The sequence below is a fragment of the Salvelinus namaycush genome, chromosome 3 (assembly GCF_016432855.1).
Source record: "Salvelinus namaycush isolate Seneca chromosome 3, SaNama_1.0, whole genome shotgun sequence".
Classification (NCBI taxonomy): domain Eukaryota; kingdom Metazoa; phylum Chordata; class Actinopteri; order Salmoniformes; family Salmonidae; genus Salvelinus; species Salvelinus namaycush.
In genome coordinates this window covers 53,515,261-53,539,788 of record NC_052309.1, presented here as the reverse complement: position 1 = coordinate 53,539,788, position 24,528 = coordinate 53,515,261, and the positions used below count along the sequence as shown (strand labels likewise).

The 24,528-nt window shown below is 43.0% G+C and overlaps 1 protein-coding gene across 1 annotated transcript in view; it reads left to right on the top strand.

Moving 5' to 3' along the window:
* The window catches only part of LOC120044420 (teneurin-2-like), a 203,608-nt gene that overhangs the window by 27,878 nt on the left and 151,202 nt on the right, over positions 1-24,528 (top strand). The window contains exon 5 of the mRNA XM_038989068.1: positions 14,556-14,763. Coding sequence (XP_038844996.1) covers positions 14,556-14,763 — 208 coding nt within the window. The remainder of the gene's footprint in view (positions 1-14,555; positions 14,764-24,528) is intronic.

The following is a 24,528-nucleotide window of genomic DNA, read 5'->3' as shown; positions in this document are numbered from 1 at the left end:
CCTCAGCGGGTCAGAGTCGGCCGTCTGCCCAATGCCGCCTGTACTGCGCGTCTGCCCAGCGCCGTCTGAGCCATCTGTCTGCCCAGCGCCGTCTGAGCCATCTGTCTGCCCAGCGCCGTCTGAGCCATCTGTCTGCCCAGCGCCGTCTGAGCCATCTGTCTGCCCAGCGCCGTCTGAGCCATCTGTCTGCCCAGCGCCGTCTGAGCCATCTGTCTGCCCAGCGCCGTCTGAGCCATCTGTCTGCCCAGCGCCGTCTGAGCCATCCGTCTGCCCAGTGCCTTCTGAGCCATCCGTCTGCCACGAGCCATTAGAGCCGCCCGTCTGTCCCGAGCCATTAGAGCCGTCCATCAGTCAGGAGCCGCTAGAGCCGTCCGTCAGTCAGGAGCTGCCAGAGCCGTCCGTCAGTCAGGAGCTGCCAGAGCCGCCAGCCAGTCAGGAGCTGCCAGAGCCGCCAGCCAGTCAGGAGCTGCCAGAACCGCCAGCCAGTCAGGAGCTGCCAGAGCTGTCCTACAGTCATGAGCTGTCCTACAGTCATGAGCTGCCCTTCAGTCATGAGCTGCCCTCCAGTCATGAGCTGCCCTCCAGTCATGAGCTGCCCTCCAGTCATGAGCTGCCCTCCAGTCATGAGCTGCCCTCCAGTCATGAGCTGCCTTACAGTCATGAGCTGCCCTACAGTCATGAGCTGCCCTACAGTCATGAGCTGCCACCCAGTCCGGAGCTGCCACCCAGTCCGGAGCTGCCACCCAGTCCGGAGCTGCCATTAGTACAGAGTTGTCCCTCTGTCCGGAGCTACCTCTCTGTCCGGAGCTACCTCTCTGTCCGGAGCTACCTCTCTGTCCGGAGCTACCTCTCTGTCCGGAGCTACCTCTCGTTCCTGAGTTGTCTCCTCTATGTAGGAGGGGCCTTAGTGAAGGTTCCTGGACCATGGTCGGGGGCGAGGGTCGCCACTCAAAGGACGCTAAGGAGGGGGACAAAGACAGTAGTAGAGTGGTGTCCTCGTCCACCGCCGGAGCCGCCACCGCGGACAGATGCCCACCCAGACCCTCCCCTTGAGTTTTAGGGGTGCGCCCGGAGTTCGCACCTTGAGGGGGGGGTTCTGTCACGTTCCTGACCTGTTTTCTGTTGTTTGGTATGTGTTTATTGGTCAGGGCGTGAGTTTGGGTGGGTAGTCTATGTTATGTGTTTTCTATGTTGGGTTAATGGGTTGCCTGGTATGGCTCTCAATTAGAGGCAGGTGGTTTTCATTTCCTCTAATTGAGAGCCATATTAAGGTAGGTGTGTTTACATTGATTGTTGTGGGTGGTTGTCTTCCGTGTCTGTGTATGTTGCGCCACACGGGACTGTTTCGGTATGTTTGTTCGTTCGGTTTTTGTGTAGTCTGTTTTCCCTGTTCGTGCGTTCTTCGTGTTACATGTAAGTTCTTACGTTCAGGTCAGTCTACGTTGTTTTGTTATTTTGTAATCCTTCCAAGTGTTTGTTTTCGTGTTTCGTCGTTTGCTTTAATAAATCATTATGTATTCACAACCCGCTGCACTTTGGTCCAATCCTTGCTACTCCTCTTCGGATGAAGAGAAGGAGGAAGCCCGTTACAGTATATCACTTCTCCATTACATATATCACCAGTAGTACATTTGCCATTAATTCCTATAATTATTCATCTACAATGTTTGTTTGGTTATGGTAATTTCTGTTAATGCATTAAATATGTTATTATTTGAGTCTTACAGTTGTCATTGTGGACACATTGTTTGCAGAGAGCACAACCTATGCTACACTTGTGAGAAACAAGTTTTGGTTTACAGTATTTCATTCCATTTTACAAGTTTTGTCAATTCAATTTAGTCATTGTCTTTTGTTTGGAGCGCTCTTGTATATAGGCCTATAGGCTACCTGGCCTGCGTGGAAATGTTGGCATATAAATGTGGCCTTTTGGGGATCTTATAGTATTTCTGATTGGCTTAACGCACCATCACTAATGAGCTGTTTTTCGCCTCAAACAGCAAGCAAACAAATCTGTTGAGAATGACAATAGTTCCTCAACGTACTTGAAAAATCTTTCCAGCTCTCTCCTTTTCGATAAACCCTCCACATTAAAGGGAAAAATGTCATGCTCTGATCCAGTAGAAACGTCATAAAATAGGCCTACCTGATTACTTCTTATCAGTACTTGACTTGGACTGAAATAGGTGCAGGCGCGCCACAATACTTTTGAGCTAGGAACAGGAGCTAAAGCAGTAGAACATTTGAAGTACCAGTACTCAGCTCCGGTGAGCTCCTGCCCAAGTCAAGCACTGCTTCTTATTCCTTGCGCAAATACCCTACAGCTGTGTCTGTCCCGAGCTCGCTGGCAATGGAAACTCTGAGGGCCTGAAATATTTTAAGTTCGCTAGCTCAAGCTTCCTTTGGCCAGACCCAAGTTAATAGTTGATACAATATTTCAAGTTCGTTGCGGACTGGCCACGCGTATCCATTGTGATTTATAGGATATATTTTTTATCAGGATATTTTCTGATAATGTTTTTATCTGCAATGTTTTTATTTGTTGGCTTGATGTAGGCTATTTTTACATAGTTGGCAATGACAATATAAGTTACTTTTTAGGTTTGTAACATTTTCATTTAGATTTGGATAGAATTTTGATTAACCACATGACAATTATTTTGATATATGAAGACGTTATTATAAATTATTAAATGAAACTGTTCCACGAAAATGTGTATATATGAAAGCCAGCAACTTCAGAAGAGTAATGGCAGAATCTGAGAAAGCCAGCCAGAGCGTGAGGAGAATTGTTGAGTCAGGTTAAGGTTTTTGCCTTCTGGTTATCTAGATCTCTGACTCCCACCTGAGTCATTAGTGTCTTATTTAATCAAACAGTAAGATTAAAGCATCAGACAAGCTCAATGCATATAGTTGAATTCATTAAAACACATAAGGTGTGTCTATATATGGCAAAATACACGTTTAAAATGTTGATCAATCGATTGGTCGAAAGACGACTTTCGGGTCGATACAAGATTTATTTTAGTCGGGGACAGCCCTAATATGGTGTGTATATAGATCAAGTTGCATTTCATAAATCTGGGCAAAGGCTTGCTTTTGGATGTTCAGATCTCACTAGTGGTACTTTTAGAGGAGACCTGGGTTGATTGGCAATTAGCTATTGTTAAATCCAAGAGGAGGGAGGCTGTGTAATTCCATCTACACAGTGTGTTGCAGTTCCTTGCATTTCTAGAGGCCCTATTAACTTCCTGGGTCCCAGTCAGACCCCACACCAGGGCACTCTATGCCCGTAAGTGGTTCCCTATTTATTTTGCATAAGATTAACAATAATGCACTGGAGTGAACCTTGGTTTTCACCCCCCTCCAAACCAAAATGGCCTGTAATGTGGATTTCCAAGGATGCAGACGCCTTGAAAATTTGCCCGGCTTTGAAAATGAGCCAGCCGGTGAAAGGGGTAGGATACAGTAGCCTTAATGTCTTCGCCACAACTAAGCCCCTATTGCTAAGATAATTAGCTTCAAGCCAGTAAAGGCTATTACTGGCTTTTTCTCCCTTAAACCTTTCATATCTTTTCAGTCATTTTAGTTTGTCTGAACTCAATGTACAGAATGTACCTACTTCAACTCAACAACAAACGATGTCTATTCTCATGTTTAGATGAAGGCCTTTCAGATCATGTTGATGTTCAAGCCAGAGAGCAATGCATCGTGTTAACCAAGATTTTGAACCTGTATGCTATTGTAATCCAATTCATGTGTCCATGAAATACTATACTATACTCATCCACTTGTGCGCCGAGCAAAGTATATCTACTGTAATAGCTGCTGCCTCATCTGAGAAAATAAAAAGGGAACACAGCAAAGTGATAGTGATAGTGGGAGTAGAACCCTGATGCATTGATTGAGGACTGAAATATACTCATAGAGCAATCTCTTGAATAAAAGGGTCAGAGACAGATGCTCCACAATCAGTCGAGGAGCAGGATAAGACACTCTGAAATGACCCTGATGGGCATTTATAAAGCTGGAACTCCAGGAATTGCACATGTCAGTGGCCAACAGTCTGAAAAGCACTGTGCAAAGTGACTGAGATCAGCGAACATGTTACACGCAGCAATGAGGAAACAATGGGGATGATCAATGTCAATGTATGGCGAGAATTCAGTTGATTCATGTTCATATACTGTACAGCTGATAGATATCAAAGATTTGCCATGCCCATGATCACGGTTTAATAAGAAAGTATTTGCTCTATTTGCCTAGGAAATGCAGCTGCATTTCTCTTCAGATATTGATTAGAACCAGGCATGTCAAGTCTGAATCCTTCTGGATGTTAAAGGCATAAATGAAACCCATACATCAGTTATGCCTCCAAACTTCTCTCCCCTTCTGCACCTTCACTTTTATTTTTAAAATGCAGTGAAGCGAGAGAGGAACTCTGAAATAGAAAATGAAAGAAACATATTCGATTTCATTACAGTTATGAGCTTTCATTAAGGTCTGTTCTCCTGTGTACCTGAGAACGGGAGTAGTTTCAGAGAAAGCGGCTGGGAGTCCTCTATTTCAGCTCAGCAGGGATTTTTCTTTGGAACAAAATCTCTGGCATCATTATTACTTATATTAACAGTGCAGACTTGCCTAGGGCTCTCAAGAATTTAGATTTGCACTATGAGGCACAGGTTTGGCTTTGTATCACTCTGAAAAGTAATGGATTTTATCACGGAAATACTGTGTGGCTTTTTCAATCAGCGCTACTCAGCTCAGATGTCTTTACTTATAGAAAACCTTTTGGGCGGAGAGGGGGGGGGGGGGGGTGTGCAGAGGAGGGCGGAGATGGGGGGGGGGGGGGGGCTCCAAGACAAATCTGTTTTTCATCCTGTTTGTCACTGGACACGGCCCGTATCCCTGTAGTTGCAGTCGTGTGCAGGTAGATCTGACAGGCCTGGTCACCTAAGCTTACCCACTCATGTTAACTCTTTCAGACCACAAACACTCTGCCAGTCCTGGACATGCAGCTCGGATATGCATAAAACCATCAATCAGGTTGTTTGAGAGGCCTGAAAGAAGACAATTGAAGTGATGTCAGTCTTGAATTGCCACGCCTTACCTGCTGGAATGCGAACAATGCTGTGTTGCCATAGAAACAGTTTCCTCGACAAATGACCTTGCCTCCTCCTCTCTCCTATTTCAGCACCTCGTTGAAAGGGGCTTCTGGCTCACAGGGCCTGCGTGTTTATGGATATGTAAAGTGTGTGGACCAACACTGGGACTGAGGGAGATCCTGGGCCGTGACTAAAATGTGTTTGTTAGGGAAATGACCTTGTCTTTTTCTCCCTCAATCAATGGAAGCTTGATGTTAAAACATCTGGTCTGCATCATCAGTATTGCGCCCATGCCTTTCTATTCTCTTTTGGTTAAACAAAGATCCATAGAGGGTCTCTATTTGAGGGTTTACAAAATAGCTAATCTTTTCAGTTTAGAGATAGAGTTAAAATGTCTTGTGAATAAGAATGACCATACAGTATGTGACCCACCATGTAGCAACATTTGAAATTGTGTTTCTTACATTGGAAAAAAGTAGAGACTCAGAGCTAGGAATGGTATATCATACACTGCAGTTGAGGGACAATAGGAAAGTAATTATGCTTTGAAAGTTGATAAACCTGTAACCCCACTTTTGAGAAAATGGCCCTTGAACAATTTGGTACAGCCACTGAAGAGCAACGTTCACACCCTCTTAAGCCTTAGCCCCCACCAACTCTTTAAGGATTCACATGTGAGGCCATGTGCTAAACAGAGTGAGTAGGGTAGTGTAGTGAACAACCAAAGACTTCAAGACAAAAAGTGGTTAAAGTAGTAGCAAAAAGTAGTAGTAAAAATAGACTTCATCTAGTCCTTAGCCTATATCCTAATCTGACTTTGGTGTAGGTCATGTTTTTCTTCACATTACCATCTCTGGTAAACACACACTATATCATATAAAATCAAAGTTTATTTGTCACATGCACAGGATAGAGAAGGTGTAAACGGTACAATGAAAGGGTTACTTGCATAGTGGAGGGTTTTGTTCAGACATGTAGCTAGCTAGCTAGCAAAACAATTACCCATAATCCCAACCCATATTACTAGCAATACAAACTGAGTGACATAGCTAGCCACCATACATGAATCTGCAGCTAGCTAAAGCTAATCAACTAGGTTCAATATTAGCTAGCTCGCTAACAGTAGGCTATAACTAGCAATGCAAATGGCTTTCTGAGATACAAATAATATTACTACACAGATCACACAGTACATGTAATGTTAGCTAGCGAGCCAGCAAGCTAACATTAGCTACTTAGCTAACAGTACACTTGAATTTACAATGAAAATGACTTTCTGACTAAATTTGAAACGTATAATATCTGAAAATGTAGCTAGACTCTTACCCTTATACATGGATGAACGCTTCTCCCTCTCTGTCATTGATGCCATGTTTGCCCTTAGTTTGAAGATGTAATCCGGAGACAGGTGTTTTATACAACAGCCTTCTGTGTTCTCTTTTTGACTCCCTTCGCATTTGCAATCATACTCTGCTTCCATCGGGTATTCCACTGATTTCAAAACTGGGTCAACTTCTTCCGTGACAAAAAAACTGTTGTTTGCCGTTTCTTCCCCATCACTGTCATCCAAAGACTCTACAATATCTGGTTCAATTAAAATGTTTTTACCTAAATCCGTGATTTCCTCATCGTCTGATTCATTTTCAGAGTCTGAGAGAGTAAGCATGGCACGATCATCCTCCAGAAAGTAGTCCACTGCAACTTTTTTTCCACTGATATTTGTCGATAGCCCCTGTTAAATTCAGGGCAGCAATGTTGAGAGCAGTAGCAACACTTTTGCAGTTCTCCATGTTATCTTTCAAAAATACCATGGTAGCAAGGATTATCTACACGTACTGAGCAGCTCGTGTTATAGACAGAAGCAAGCTACATGGCAGACCAATCCAAACTCATCTCTTAGCATGTCCAGCCCATCCATTATCTCAGCCACTCATGACTAGCGGGAAGGTTTGTGTCGTCTTCCGTGACTAAATCAGCTAGGTATGTCATTTAAAAATATTTACAGATGGCATACAAGTTTGTTATTAAGGCATATTTTGTGGCGGCAGGTAGCTTAGTGGTTAAAGCATTGGGCCAGTAACTGAACGGTTGCTAGATCGAATCCCAGAGCTGACAAGGTAAAAATCTGTCATTCTGCCCCTGAACAAGGCAGTTAACTCACTGTTCCTAGGCTGTCATTGTACATAAGAATTTGTTCTTAACTGACTTGCATGGTTAAATAAAAAAAATAACAAATAAAAAAAACACGAAAGTTCACATGCTCCAGAAGGAATTTCTGCCCAAAAATAAATTTCAATGAAAAAACGTTTTACGTTCAAATGCCTCTCCTGTGAAGTAAAAACGTGAGGCATACGCCTAGCTTCCTGAAATGGATCACATACACATCATGACCAAAAGTATGTGTACACCTGCTCGTCGAACATCTCATTCCAAAATCATGGGAATTAATATGGAGTAAGTCCCCCCTTTGCTGCTATAACAGCCTCCATTATTCTGGGAATTATTATTCCATTAAATGTTGGAACATTGCTGCAGGGACTTGCTTCCATTCAGCCACAAAAGCATTAGCGAGGTCTCGCAGTCTGCGTTCCATTTCATTCCAATGGTGTTCGATGGGGTTGAGGTCAGGGCTCTGTGCAGGCCAGTCAAGTTCTTCCACTCTAATCACGACAAACCATTTCTGTTTGGACCTCGCTTTGTGCAAGGGGGCATTGTCATGCTGAAATAGAAAAGGGCCTTTCCCAAACTGTTGCCACAATGTTGGAAGCACAGATTCAATAATCTAGAATGTCATTGTATACTGTAGCATTAAGATTTCCCTTCACTTGAACTAAGGGGCCTACCCCAAACCATGAAAAACAGCCCCAGACCATTATTCCTCATCCACCAAACTTTACAGTTGGCACTATGCATTTGGGGAAGGTAGCCTTCTCCTGGCATCCGCCAAACGCTGATTTGTCCATTGGACTGCCAGATGGTGAAGCGTGATTAATAATTTCAGAGAACACATTTCCACTGCTCCGGAGTCCAATGCCAGCGAGCTTTACACCACTCCAGCCGACACTTGGCATTGCGCATGATGAACTTAGGCTTGTGTGCAGCTGCTCTGCCATGGAAACCCATTCCATGAAGCTCTCAACAAACAGTTCTTGTGCTGAAGTTGCCTCCAGAGGCAGTTTGGAACTTGGTAGTTAGTGTTGTAACCGAGGACAGATGATTTTTACATGCTATGCATTTCAGCACTCGGCGGTCACGTTCTGTGAGCTTGTGTTGACTACCACTTTGTTGCTGAGCTGTTGTTGCTCCTAGACTTTACACTTTACAATAACAGCACTTACAGTTGACCGGGGCAGCTCCAGCAGGGCAGGAATGTGGCAAACTGACTTGTTGGAAAGGTGGAATCCTATGACTGTGACAAGTTGAAAGTCACTGAGCTCTTCAGTAAGGCAATTATACTGCCAGTGTTTGTCTATGGAGATTGCATGGCTGTGTGCTCAATTGTATACACCTGTCAGCAACGGGTGTGGCTGAAATAGCCAAATCCATTCATTTGAAGGGGTGTCCACAAAGTTTTCTATATACACTGCATTCGGAAAGTATTCACACCCCTTGACTTTTTCCACATTTTGTTACGTTACAGCCTTGTTTCAAAATGGATTAAATAAATAAAAATTATCATCAATCTACACACAATACCCCATAATGACACAGTGAAAACAGGTTTTTAGAAATGTTTGCAATGTACTAAAAATAAAAAACAGTATTCAGACCCTTTGCTATGAGACTGGTGCATCCTGTATCCATTGATCATTCTTGACATGTTTCTACAACTTGATTGCAGTCCACCTGTGGTAAATTCACTTGATAAGGTCCCACAGTTGACAGTGCATGTCAGAGCAAAAACCATGCCATGAGGTCGAAGGATTGAGACAGGATTGTGGCAAGACAAAGATCTGACGGGTACCAAAACATTTCTGCAGCATTGAAGGTCTCAAAAAACACAGTGGCCTCCATCATTCTTAAATGGAAGAAGTATGGAACCACCAAAACTCTTCCTAGAGCTGGCCACCCAGCCAAACTGAGCAATCGGGGGAGAAGGGCCTTGGTCAGGGAGGTGACCAAGAACCCGATGGCCACTCTGACAGAGCTCCATAGTTCCTCTGTGGAGATAGGAGAACCTTCCAGAATGACCACCATCTCTGCAGCACTCCACCAATCAGGCCTTTATGGTAGAGTGGCCAGACGGAAACCACTCCTCAGTAAAAGACACATGACAGCGCGCTTCAAGTCTGCCAAGACCATGAGAAACAAGATTATGTGGTCTGATGACATCAAGATTGAACTCTTTGGCCTGAATGCCAAGCGTCATGTCTGGAGGAAAAGCGTGGCGGCAGCATCATGTTGTGGGGATGTTTTTAGTGGCAGGGACAGGGAGACTAGTCAAGATCGAGGTAAATATGAACGGAGCAAGTACAGGCAGATCCTTGATGAAAGCCTGCTCCAGAGCGCTCAAGGCCTCAGTCTGGGGCGAAGGTTCACCTTCCAACCCGACAACGACCCTAAGCACACAGCCAAGACAATGCAGGGGTGGCTTCGGGACAAGTCTCTGAATTTCCTTGAGTGGCCCAGCCAGAGCCCGGACTTTAACCCAATCTAACATCTCTGTATGAGACCTAAATAATAGATGTACAGCAATACTCCCCATCCAACCTGACAGAGCTTGAGAGGATCTGCAGAGAAGAATGGGAGAAACTCCACAAATGCAGGTGTGCCAATCTCATACCTAAGAAGACTCAAGGCTATAATCGCTGCCAAAGATGCTTCAACAAAGTACTGAGTAAAGGTTCTGAATACTTATGTAAATGTGATATTTCATTTTTTATATCTAATAAATCAGCAAAAATGTATAAAAACCTGTTTTTGCTTTGTCATTATGGTGTATTGTGTGTAAATTGATGAGGGGGAAAAAATTGTTTAATCCATTGTAGAATATGGCTATAACTGTCACGTTCGTCGTAACGAGGAGACCAAGGCGCAGTAGGATTTGAATACATTCTTCTTTTATTAAACGAAGAACACTTAAACAAACTAACAAAATAACAAAACGAACGTGAAGCTATAAACAACTAGTGCTGACATGCAACTATACATGAACAGCTACCCACAAATACAGGTGGGAAAAAGGCTACCTAAGTATGGTTCTCAATCAGAGACAACGATAGACAGCTGCCTCTGATTGAGAACCATACCCGGCCAAACACAAAGAAATACAAATCATAGAAAAAGGAACATAGAATGCCCACCCAAATCACACCCTGACCAAACCAAAATAGAGACATAAAAAGCTCTCTACGGGCAGGGCGTGATAATAACGTAACAAAATTTGGAAAATGTCAAGGGGTCTGAATACTTTCCCAATGCACTGTACATGTATAGTGTATTAGAAGAACATACTTAAGCAATAAGTCACAAGAGGCAGTGCTGTGTCATGAATACAGTCACAGGTAAATGGCATTGTTCGGCCCGACGCGATAGTGGAGGGCCAATCAGCATATTTACCTTTGACTGTATCAAATAACAATAACAAAAAAAACATAAATTCATACAATTTAATTCCAAATCGGGTTGTTAGTTCTTTTGTTCATGATGCGACCCAGTCGTTAATAATTTTTGCATAGTTGCTTTGCAAAAAGACTGGTCATCCGTTCTAAACAAAATATTTGCTTCGCAGGCTGGACAATGCTCTTGTCAAACACTGAATCTGGAATGACTGGCTGCATTTTTGTTTTTGAAATATTTCTGTCTATTGCCATTTACTTGAACATGTCCGTGATAATGACGTTGATGCGTGATTTCGACTGGCTCAGAAAAAAGTTGTCTCATCTGGGCACCGTTCACTCTATGTATGGTACTAAAGAGATCAAAATTCAGAAGTGAAACATTAACATATATGAATCCCCACTATACCAAACTAAATGCTCGGCTGGAAGCAAGGTTGAGATACAAGAGATGATTCGGACAGCAACATGAACATGATATTCTTATGGAGGCACAGTGATCATTTCAGATGGAACTGTTAGCAGGCATAGGTGTGTCTGTGACGGCCAACATAGCGCGGCTTGGAACGCTGCTCGCACAGTCAGCATCCAGGATCCAAACAACCAGTTTTATAAAGTACAGTACAGCACATTACAAAAGAATCTTGACTGACGGTAGAGTTGTGCTGTCTTCTTGCTCACCCACTCAGCCTACGTGGAGCTGGCCCCCATCGGCATCAGCTATTTCCTGTCAGGTATGCACTACACAGGTATGTGCCACAGCCATACTGGAACTGTATCCCCTGCACCTGCCTTGGGGACATATACAGGTGTATCCTTCCTACTCTACCCCCTCTGTCTTACTGTACCTGTTGTGTACCAGTGAAGATTCCTCCAGTGTCCAGTCCTAAATAACCTAACCTAACCAACCTAACCCACCCTTACTCCTTCTGTGGGTGGATCCAGATCATCTTCAAACTGTTTGTTGTTTGCTTATCGATCATTTTGACATTTTGCTTGTGTTCATGTTTGTACCATGCCTGCGTTAAATGTTGTGATATTTCATGTACATCTTACCTCATACGAATATCTAATATTCACAATTATACGGTGTCTTGTCTTGAACTCCCAGGGCGTTCAATCTGAGAATATGAGCTGTGCACAGTCGTCTCATATTCTGCTTGTCTGTACAGTGGACGCAGGTCCACGTTGATCATGATACATGTATCCTTTATGATTGATATTTCGATTGTTATTCTTTGATACTGCTAATATCTCACGCTCATGATGTCTTAAAGGCACAGTACAGTACACAACCCATGTGCTGTAATTGCTAAGCCCTTCCTTTTAATGTTGTCCATTATCAATTCACTGTAGTCATCTAATGAGCTCTTGTTATTAATTGATTTCCTACTTTTCAGCTGATTGCAAGAGATCGTATCCGCAGCGTTGTTTTGAGCATGCCTTTTTGCTCAATTTCTTATTCTGGAGCTGAAACCTAATTGGGCCTCTGTTTTATTGGCTCACTGTTGTACTTTTAATTTCAGGTAATTGTTTTTGTCCCTACACTATTGTCTACTCTACACAACTTGTGTGGATAACCCATAGGTCTTCCTCTGACTCGCTGTCTCAACACATAGTTGAAGTACCTTGTTAAGGGATTGTTGATTAGATGCTATTGTACTTCTTGATTAGCTGCTGTTGTACTTCTACAAGCGGTAGGAGTGGTGAACGTTTTAGTTGTCACATTGACATGCAGCACTGCTGCTGCTCTTCTGTCTCCATCCATTACTCAGAACGCCCATCTTTTCCCTTCTGCTATGTACACACAACACCTGGTGATGGTTCCTGTGTGATTGTGTCAGATTGTTATTTAGAGCAGAGTTGTATTCCATGTTATTGCTGAAGCATCTCTCTTGCCACAAAGCTTCGTATAATACTACCGCTTTAAAGATGGAATCATTCATAGAAACAACAGCAAAGTGGTCACCTCACCTGTGCTTTCGAAAAAAGCTGAGGGATGGGCCTGGAGAAATGTAACCGCTCTCAAATTCAAAGCGAGATCTATGTATGACTGACCATCCATGAAAATGATATTTGTAAAAATGTTTTAACTATTTTACATTTGATGTTTTGAGGCCACACAGTGTGTGTTTACATTTGCATTGTTGGAGTAAAACAAGCTAATACTGTATGTTGGGTTCTCATGGAGTGTGACAGTTGAACTAAGCTCACGAGGCATTTCTAAGTTATATTCTTCAAGAATCATCATTCATTTATAAGTCCAAAAATGGTTGGATTCTAGCTTTAACATTATTTTCTTCTTCTTGTTCTCCTTGTTCTCCTCCTCCACACCACGACCTGTCTTCATACACCCTCGTTTTCAATTCATCCTACTCAAGCCACAGGGTCTTACGGCAATTTTGTCATAATAACCTGGACCATTACTATATCTCTGTTATGTCTCATTTCTCTCTATTACACATTTCTCTGACCATGGAGCAGGAGCACCTACCGGTCTGCCAAACATGTCATAATGAAAATTACATTTCTGGTCTATTTCCCCCCCATTAATTGAATTGCTTATCTTCAGATCTGCATAGTTGAGCAGTGTTTCCGCTGCAGTCACTTACCTGTGGCGCTGCGCCATGGCAAAATCATTGCTGTCACGGCAAAAAAAATAGGCAAACATGCATTCTGACAAGCAGTCAATGCACAACAATTCTTGCAATTGCAGAGAAAACAGCCGTTTTAAAGGCCTTTGTTAAAAAGAAGGGGATCCAAGCTTTCCATTACTACTTTATTTATTTTTCAACTTCGAAATATGCACAAACTGCACCCTTTTAAACCCAGAGTTTTTAGCAGCGGCATGGTTAAGCACCTTACCAATCCGCAATTCACCATGAGTGCATAGGGGAGAGTGGGGCTAAATGTAACATGGGTCAATTGTAGGGTAACTTGGAGTAAAACTTCACCCTTCCTCCAAATCCTTTTTTGGGAGTGACTTAAAAAATAGTGATGAGACGGATGACATTTTTATGTTGAGCAAGAGTAGTGGCAACCAGGTGGCTCTAACTGGTAGGCCTAGATTATATTCACTGTGTTTATTCATGTTTTTTTGTGACATACAGTAACATTCATCAATAGGATGCTAACTAGTTAAAAGATCACATTTGCGATCGAGCTAAAGATTAGACCAATAGGATAAATGCAGATAGGCATCCCCATGCTTCAACCTATTTATTTATAGCCACTATACTGCATCTGTTGGGATACAGGTGATAATGCTTATTGCTAATAGCATACCTTATAATATGGACCATGCATAGGCTATATGCATGGTCCTATATTTAAAAATAATTTGAACAAATCATTTTACCAATATGTTATAGGGCTCATCTGGTGGTGGAAATTATGTTGCCAGCATAATTCTTTTTAAACTCATTTTGGAGTAGCAGGTCCTTTTTTTAAAGTCACCAGAACAGAGCTTCTCAATCCGTCTACATAAAACATTTCCGGGAGGACCCTGGAATTTCTTATACAGCTCTTTGTAGATGTCCACTCTGACGTAATGTGGGGACTGAGCTTGCACATGATGCCCTTTATCTGAGATGCTGTTTTTAAAGAAATGCTAACATTTCAGCAAACAGTAGCACATCTAAATGTCACTTCTCTTTTTACGCCTGCTTCAGCCTGCCTGCCCCACAAACCTCTCAGAATAATATGCATACACATACAGCATCTACCCTCCCCTCCTGCCCTGGGTGTAACTGGGTTGTTGCTGTTCTCAGGGAGCTTCACACTGGCGGAGCTGGGAGTGAGTGACCAACAGGCCCAGCACCAGCACCAGCACCAGACCCAGCACCAGCACCAGCACCAGCACCAGGCTGCCTTCCACTCCTCCCACTCGGAGCTGGGCCTGTTGCAGCAGGGCTACTCCCTCAGCGCCGGCTCCGACGCAGACTCTGACCCAGAGGGGGTCATGTCGCCGGAGCGTGCAGTCCAGCTGTGGGGGGGTCACGGGATCAAGTCCCGTCGCAGCTCCGGCCTCTCCAGCAGGGAAAACTCAGCCCTCACACTCACCGACTCAGACAACGAACACAAGTCTGACGACGAGTCAGGTAGGACAGACAGAGAGAGAGAGCGAGAGAGAGAGGTGGGGAGGGATTGGGGGAGTGTAGAAAGAGCGATGGAGAGAGAGGCTGAGGGAGTAAGGGGTAGCTGAGACTGAAACCAACAGAGAAATGTTGTGAGGGTGGGTGTCATGAAAAATGTATGGACACAAAAAGACAGAGCTCCTTGGAAGTGCACTTGCAGTTTTTTGATGCATATGTTTTTCTTGACTTAAAATGTATGTCATTGCTACCAACCCAGTCTGGCTGAAAGTCACTAAACACTAGTGCTGAGCAATTAAACGAAATGTCTGTTATTTTTCCTTTTTTAAATAACTAATTGACCAGGGTCAGTTCAATTATTTGAATTCCATTTCAGTTTTGTTCTGTGAGGCAATGCGCAGTTTCTCTAGAGATAAATCAGATCAAGCCCGAACTGTGCAATGTAGTAGGGAGTTGTAGTTTCCAACAAGCCAATATTCTACATAGAAAATGTGGTAATTAACTGCAATGACCATAATCTATTGCTCTCCTACTTGTCCGGTCTCAGACGGAGAGAAGAGACAGAAGAGCGGACGATCGAGAGGGATACAGAGCTTTTGCTTCATGCGCTATCTTTACCTGTAAATACATGACGTAAGATTGATAGTTGGTATTCAGTCATAAAGGTATGCCTCATTTACTTTGAATAACTACTAAAATAGTGATTTTGTCAGACAGCAGCTCTATAGAGATGAGATTATGACTTGGAATGAAATAATAAAGTCATCAAATAGGCCTAAAACAAATGTAATATACACAACAACTGAAATATTTTATTAAAGTAAAGTAATGTGAATAAATTATGGTTAATAAGGGATACATACTAATGGGCAGTCACTACCGTCATGGGACTTGTATTAATTGTTATATTCTGTGTTGTTACAGCATTCAACCCACATAATGGTTAGTGCATTTAATGTAAAAAATAAATAATCAAAACCTGAAATCGGAAACCGTGAGAATTTTTGAATAATCGACCCGAAACCGAACTGACCTCAAAAAGCACCAATCGCTCAGCACTACTGAACACAGTACCAGTAACTAAATGTACCAATTAGAAGTGTTTTTGAATGGACCCAGAGGATTAGAGCCACCAACACTGGATCCTGATCAGGACTTTGATCAGATTAAGTCCTGGACACGATCTCTCCCACTGTGCTGAGTCAGTCAGCCATGCTGCTCTGCCTGGCATGGCGCCCTCCTCTGATTGACAGAATCTCTTAGAGATCAGCTCTTTTGCTCCTTCTCGGTCTCTTCCTCCCTCTATCCCGTTGGCTTCTTCTCCGCTAGCCATCTCTCTGAAACCATCACCACACACAGAGAGAGCATGCTACTGTAGAGTATACCAGCACCACTCTGACTCTCATTTCTCACTAACGTCCGAATAGTATGCATACTAGGATGGCAATGATTTTGTGATTGCTGCAAATGAGAATATAGATTTAAGTGAAATTATATTGTTTTCCTCTGGTCCCTTCTCCTCCATCTCTTCCTGTGTTTACTTGGGCATCGGAGGTTTGTGTATGTGAAATGATCTGTCTTTTTCTTGGCTCCTCACCTGTGCACGCTGAGCTTGACAGTAATGGCAGGTTTTAGAGGAGAGGTGTTGGAGTTGGATTTTGATTTGTGTTTTAACATGCGTTTGTCTACCTGATTATATACCTGGTTGTGTTTGTAGTTTCTAGACAATGGAAGGTGATCCCGTTGTTTGATTCTGTTAGAACTCTGTGAGTTTGGGGGCATGAGGACTCATGCGGTGGTCTCCCCGTAGGTGTCGCGCGTCACTTCTCACTAACAATAGTGCCACCCCGGCTCACGCTGCAAATGACGTGGGGCTGATTTCCACTGGGGAATCATCTGCATTGTTCACAGTACAAATATGCATCAGGGAGCGCTCACAAGCCTTTGTGGAGCCTGCTGATGTTTTTTTTCTCCATAAAAGGTTTATTTTTCTGTGTGAAAGCCAGAAATTAAATCCCTGCATCCACCAACCACCCTAGCCTAGAAGTTATCTTAGAACACATCCCCATGCTTATCCTTCAAAAAGGCCACGGCGCTGCATGATCCATTTTAATGTGCCTTTTTTATAGATTGGTTCGTAAAGTGTTTGTGTAGATTGAATTAAATGCGCACGCAGCAAGACTCCAGACACTAATGTATTCTCACCATGGGAGCTAATTAATAAGGACAGCGAAGCGAGCGTTCGATTTGATCAAGAGACCACGGGATGACTAGTGCCAGAGTGCAGGGGACAGTGTTTGTCCTGTATGTGAGACAATGCAGGGCGAAGCGAGGGGGGCACTGTCTCTCTCGGTTCTGCTCATTATCACCTTACTGTGTTTCGTGGTTGTTCTTGGGTCAGGGGGGCCTCTTGGCGAACACAGCTGAGATGAACTGAGCCATAGTGCTGTTGTCACCATGCCCAGCGACTGACTCCAAGTGACTCCCCTTCATCTGGCCTGTCAGAGTGTCACAGACTTCTGTTGGCCCTCTAGCTCCTCCACAGCGCCTGCTGCCTTGCCTCGCTCTCCCCCGCTGCCTTCTGGGAGCTGTGCCTCTGTGCCAAAGACGCAATGAGAGAGGGCCCTGCACGCACGCCACAGTGGAATAAAAACAATTGGCTTATTAGCATCCCGGCCCTCATTAAAACAGCAGGATTTGTCTGTTATTTGTTGTATTGAAAGTCTTTGAAGCTGATATCTGAGTCCCAATGCACTGGTGCAGAGGCATTTTCTCCATCGGGTAAAGGCAGACTTCATAACACAATAATTGTCAATATAGAATACAACTTAGTAAGAGACAAAGTTTGTGAAGAGCTGAAAACATTATATTAATATTTAATGCTAATTCACAGCGGGGAATATAAGGGGTTGTACAGTGAAACACAACTTACTGCCATGCCTACTGGGATCAGAGAGGAGTGTCAACTACAGTAGCATACAGTTGATGCCACAGGTGTATCTTATCAACATACAGTAGACTACAGCTTCAGTTGTTGCTTACAGTTTTTGACAATTGCTTCCACATGATTTCTGAAGCCCTGGCTCCTTTTCTCTAGACTCTACACACCAAACCCCCAAAAAACACACACACAACATGCAAAACGTCACACATCTCTTGCAAAACAAAACACTTCTTTCAAAACTATTTTAACTCTTCTGAAAATGGTGTTCTTGCATCCAAACTCTACACACAAACCGTCAAATGATTAGCTCTTATACACGCCAACTACACATAGATGTGACAAATGTAAAGCACTACTATCTTGTGTCTTTTGCATGTTCAGTGTGCAGTGGAGTCCACGGCAGTTTGTCATAGCACTCACACGTACATGTATGTACAGAAATATATACAGTATGCATGCATATTCAGTATATATTTACACTATAAACAGAAATGCAAGGGGGGAAAAAATAATATGTATTTTTTTCTCAAAACATTGTATTTTCATCCAGATTTCAGTAACAGACAAACGAAATACAGTAGAAGATAAGCAAATAGGCTTGTCCTCCTCCTCATCTTCCTCCTTGTCCTTGTCCTCTTCCTCCTTGTCCCCGTCCTTGTCCCCTTCTTACTCTCACTCCTGTTCCTCTAACTCTCTCTCCAAAATTGGCCTCCATTGTTGTCCAAACCAGGAAAGACAACCTGAAGCCTATTTATAGTGCTCCGGCTCTGATTTCTATGGGAAGAAATGAGCTATAAGTGTTTTGACACGTGAGCACTGGGTGTAGGTAATCGGTAAACGAGTGTGGCATTTGGAATGACAGTGTTTTCCAAACGGAACACAAGACCTAGTTAGATTTAAATGACGTGTCTAACGTAGAGAACCGTGTTTAGTGTTTTGCAAAAAGTGTGCTTTGCGATCGCAAGCTGAGTGTAAAGCGGAAAATGTGCTTGCAGTTTTGCAGACTTAGTCTGAAGATTAGGTACATGAGTTAATGGTTTCACCGAGTGTGCCTCAAGTACTACTTTTAGTGTGTACGCGATTGTAAAAAAAAACTGTAATAGATTCCACGTGTCCGTAGTATAGCATAGATTCCATGGGTTAGGCACTCAGAAACCACACACGTGTACCTGTATGTTGGTGGACGTAATCATCCTTTACGATGGAGTGCATGTAGGAGAAGGCTAGTGGGAGACTGACAGGTGGATTCCTATCTATCTAGTTATAACCTAATCACACATTTCACTGGCTTCCCATATCTCATTAACAAACATCAATCTAATTATGAAGAGATTTGTTGAATTTAACAACCAGGGCGTGTCTGCCTGTCTCCCTCTTTAAATCTCCACATTGTGTCACTTGGATTGTTAAATGAATGGAAATGAACATGTCTGTCTGTCAGTAATGGAAAATTATGGCGCAAGTGGGCAATCATTAGTGCTGAAGTCAAATCTTAGCTATAGTTTCCAGGACAACCATCCTCCTTGAAACAACATTTGGCAGGCCCTTTGGGTCTGGGTGTATTTCAGTGTGCGTGTGTCAACATTCATCCTCACTCCTGTGAATGATGTCTCAGGTTGCCATAGGCTTGGTTGTTTTCCAGTGGGATTCCAATAGTAGTGTAGCTATGGCACTGGAATGAAGGGCTGCTGACTGTCGTACGCTGTTGTTGGAGTACAACCCAACACGACTGACAAAATAGCATTGTGAAAGAGTTGTCATAATGTAGGTTGGCCACACTTTCTCCTCTTTTTTAACGAATAGTTCTGCCAAATGTCACTAACTTAACAGTCAAAATGTTCTCCATATCACATTTGTTTCTTTCTGTCTTATTTTGATAAGAGTGGGAGGGTGAGAAGTAATAAGGGGCCCTCATTTCATTTCATTTGTGCGTGCTGAAAGTGTTGGGATTGGCAGCCAGCTAGGCTAACGTTAGTGCAGCGCAGCATGACAGGAACAGGGGCCCAGCCAGGCGAGGCATTTCCTGGGCACAGGTGTGACAGGCGCTAATGAATCCACTAATGGCAGCCGTTCCCCTCCATGCTTATCTGTCCCACTTCTATCTATACTGTTATTTCACGATTGTTTACAGGCCATTAGCATTTGTTATGTGATAGAATAACACACACTGGGCCTTTACTGCGGTTGCCTGTTGGGAAAATGGCGGTGACAGTGCTGAACGTTTATTTAACGTGTCGACGGCTACAGCAAAGGAGGTAATTGAGAATTGATTTAGCAATAATGACTTTTCATATGTTCCCCTGCACAATGCTGATGCTGTCTGATTAACTTGCGAGACTGCAATTTGCCACTTAATGGGGTCTGCCCTTTCCCTTTGCAAAAGAGGAGCTGACTTTTGGAGTTGTGAAAATTCACTGTTTGAAATTGTCATTGTCTGCTTTGAAAACCGATCCATCTTTGTCTTGTTTTACTTGTTACCATCAAAGACAGAGATAAGAGCACTGTATTGGCGAAGGATGTGGAACCAGGGATTGGCTTTGTGGTTACCGCAGTCAGACGCACTGTCTGTAGTCTCCAGTAACTAAGGGGATGCTGTTATGCAGGGTAGTTAACATAACTTAACCATTTACACACTCCATTTGTAAAACCTCTCAGATTAAAGATTGCTTGCTGGGGAATGCGCAGCTGTTCCCCACCTGGAAATTGATTGCCGTTTGGAGGAGGCAGATGAAAACAGAGCTTCCGTAGTTTGTTGTTGAAAGTGCCTGTCCTCCAGCTGTCTACCCCATACCCTTATTTCCACATTGTGCCCCTCAACATATCCTCCGTTCATCATTTGAGTGTGCTCACAGAGGCAACACTAAGGTTTGAGTGCACTAAGAGTCATACCAGCAGCGTGATAGTGCGCTTAGTCATACCCACATAAATACTGTAAAGGTGTGCTTTACCCGTATCCGTAGCACTACACTGAATACAGCACCATTCAGTCTACAGCACATTTACTCTGCATATCAATACAGTGGAGTGAAGCTTTCCTTTATACATTCATATAGCAATGGGGAAACATTGTTTGCATTCTTGTGACTATATTATATTTGCACTCATAATGTGCAGAGAGCAATATGATATTCTCAGGCACGTACAGTACACTGATGTGACAAATGATGGCAATGTGGAACCCGGCAGGAAATGACACATTAGATAACAGTGTGCCACATCTCTTTTACCAAGCACATCTGGTGGCAGATTTAGTCAATACAATAAAATGTCAAAATCACAATGAGACTCCGGAATAGAGCGGGAAACCCCACTGCTTCTTTAAATTGGATTCAATGTTCTAGCTCGGAAAATGGTCAAGTCTAGGAGTATGTGAGAGCACCCAGTGTATGGATTGTGTTGAGAGGCATGACTGACAATGTGTTAGTTCTAGATAGGGACTAGACTGCAGATAGAAACTTGGGTTACTAGGATGTTAGTGTTCAATAATAGGGATGTAAAAAAATATATATATATTCTTGTTTGTGTGGGGGGAGGGGGTCTGTGTACTTGTCTTGTCTTCATATTTACCATGCTGTGTTTCTTTTTTGTTCTTATTATTAAAATGTTTGTGTCTTCCATCTCAAGCATACTTCGATGATGAAGGTGATGATGAGGATGAGGAGGATCTGTACAGCCACCACCGTTTCAGTAAGTGCCATCTCACTTTCACCCCTCTACTGTGTACTGCAAAGGCCTCTGTGCTCTTACTACAACTGTGCCTTTACAACCTTCATCTGCGGCTGTTACCTTGATAGCACCATCAAAACACACTGTTGTGAATTCATCCTTCATGGCATTGTTCAGTGCTCTGTCGTTGTTTTTCATCCTTTCCCGTTGTGTTGGGCTGAATGGGTTGTTGGGGAAGGCCTTTTGTCAGGGTGTTCATGCATCCAGGACATCAGGTCCCCTATGAGCGGGAGGAGGATTAGCTGCACTCCTGTCCTGTGGCTGTCTGTCAAGGGAAGAGAACAGGGGACAAACAGGCATGGACACTTAGTGGCAGTAGCCTGTTGTAACTGAACAGTACTGTTTTCCCTGATGAGAAGTTGTCACACAGAGACAGATTGCTTTCTTCATAAACCACTCATTAGGAACTCCATTAATCACAATTCCTTAAACAAACCCAGGGCCAATTAGCTTCTTTCATCTGGAAATACCAGTCATCACTGAATTGCTTTTCAGTCCAGCTATTTCAGGCATTTTACAATTATTTGAGCAATTGCCTCCACAAAGGCAATTCAGCAATGAGTCTGTTTTTTTTCCATTAGTCAAAGCCACAGCCATATGTTGTGCACAGGGTAACTGAGGGATCATCTGTGTTGTTGTATGTTTAAGTAAGTTGAAGTGTTACAATCATTATTGGAGTTTTAAACATGCTTGATTTAGGCCATAAATGATATATGTGTCACAGCTTATCTCACAGTTTCTCCTCAGCCACCAGCAACATGTATTTAGCCATTGGGAGGGATAGAAGCAGCATCCCTATGGTAGGAGTAATGGTGTTATCCAAAGGTAGTAAATACCACTGGTTAGAGTACTGAGTAATATCCACTGGTGCCATTCATATGGCATGGAGATGAAACTGAATGGGAGTGGATTGTAGGTCGATAACAGCAACCACTACTTTGTTACCTAATCAATCACCTGTCAAACATGCACAGGTCTCCTTGGTGCTACACCAGCTCATCATGACCCAGTTTGGCTGTACCTGCCTCTCCTTCCCCAACCCTGTCCCTCCCTGACCCTGCAGGTTGTGTGTGGGCCTATGTGATTACTCCCCTCTCCCAGTCTCCTGCTGTGTGCTGGGGAGCAGAGTGGTGTACAATACAATAGCGCAAACAATCAGAACCTTCATTCTAAGGCACCACGGGAACATGATTTTGCTCCTCAGGGTGACTCAACAAGGGGTTGAGCCTTTCTTTGTACCTATCATTTTGCTCACAGTGCAGCCAGCTTTCTTCAATTGCAGAATGCTGCCTTTGTTATTTGATATCAGATGCTATCTCACTTTTATGAGATTGTATATCCCGTTATTTTAACAGGGTATAATGAGTCTCTGCTTCCATTTGTTCAACATGCTAAGTCTACTTTTTGATTTCATATGTGTAGTTATTGTGTATGAATCAATATCCAGATTTGGAAACCTTGGTTGATGTATCTAGGTAGGAATCTGCTACAGTTATTTCAAGACCTACAGTACATTGCAATACATTGGAGGGATGCATAATTTGATCAGAGCAATTATGCATGAAAACAGCTACATGATTGGCACATTGTAAACATAGTTACTTACATTCTTTCATTAGCACAGTTCTGACAAACACACTGACACACATCACTGAGCAGCACATTTCTGCTTTCTCACACTGAGTACACTTGTTTGCTTGGGCTAAATTACTATGGCCCAAACGTTTTCTCCAAGTACATGCATTGAAACTGTGCCAGTATTCCCCTTGAGATCGAATCTGACATAGAAAGGACAGTGATCTAAAAAGACAGTCCGGGAATAATAAATCAAAACTCTTAGGGATTCAGCAGAATAGATATACAGTGAGGAATGTTGGTTTATTTGTGGCGCTACCTGTGATGGATGGTGAATAGTGATCACTCTAATCAACGTCTGTGGCTGGGAAAGAGCGCTCCAAATTGAACATTATCAGGATGTTGAAATCTTTAATCCCACTATTTTTTTAACCCTAATTATCATACGCTAGACTCATTTGCCCTCTAGCACAGTCAGACTGTAGGGAAGGATGGACATGTCATTCACATTCATCACTGGATGGATGTTTGCTTTTACACAATAATATTGGTGCAATTGAAAAGTGTCTACTACAAACTATCGCTAAAGATTATTGTGAAGATGTGACCTGCTGTAATGTAAGGTCTACTATTGGATTGAATGTTGATTATGCAGACAGACACTACCTACAACACTTGAATATAAAGATTTTTTGCCCTTTTAGTTTCTAAGGTACAGTAAATAGAAAATGGATACTTAAAAGAGATTTCCCTTCCCACATCCATGTGTCAGTAATTAACAACCCACGTAAGGAAGCCAAAGCAAAGAATTTAATTTCATGTTTTGAATTCTTGTCTTCAGAGAAGCATATGAATTGCAGCGTCTTTTATACCATTGGCATTTGGGATTGAAAAATAACCTGAATAGCTGTTTCAGCCAAGCGGATGCGAACAAGTATTGTTGACTTCCTGGATGTCCCTTTATCCTATTGTCACGTTTGTTGTAATGAGGAGACCAAGGCGCAGCGTGATATGCATACATTCTTCTTTTAATGAAGAAAGACCACTAAACAAACTAACAAAGAACCGTGACGCTATATAAACCGAGTGCTGACAGGCAACTACACATGGACAAGAACCCACAAAACCAAAAGGGAAAATGGCAACCTAAATAGGATCCCCAATCAGAGACAACGATAAACAGCTGCCTCTGATTGGGAACCAATTCAGGCCACCATAGACCTACAATATGCCTAGACTTACAAACACCCCTAGACATACAAAACCCCTAGACAATACAAAAACACGCATACCCACCCTCGTCACACCCTGACCTGACCAAAATAATACAGAAAACATAGATAACTAAGGTCAGGGCGTGACACCTATACAGTACAGTAAACACACACACATTGTAACAAAGCAGTGATGTAATGGCAAAGAGGAACTATCCAAGTCAACTGTCCGACACAATCTTGACTGTACATGAATGACGGAAATGCGTGCAAGGCAGGCTCTGTATTACTTGCCTGGATATCCAGTGACTT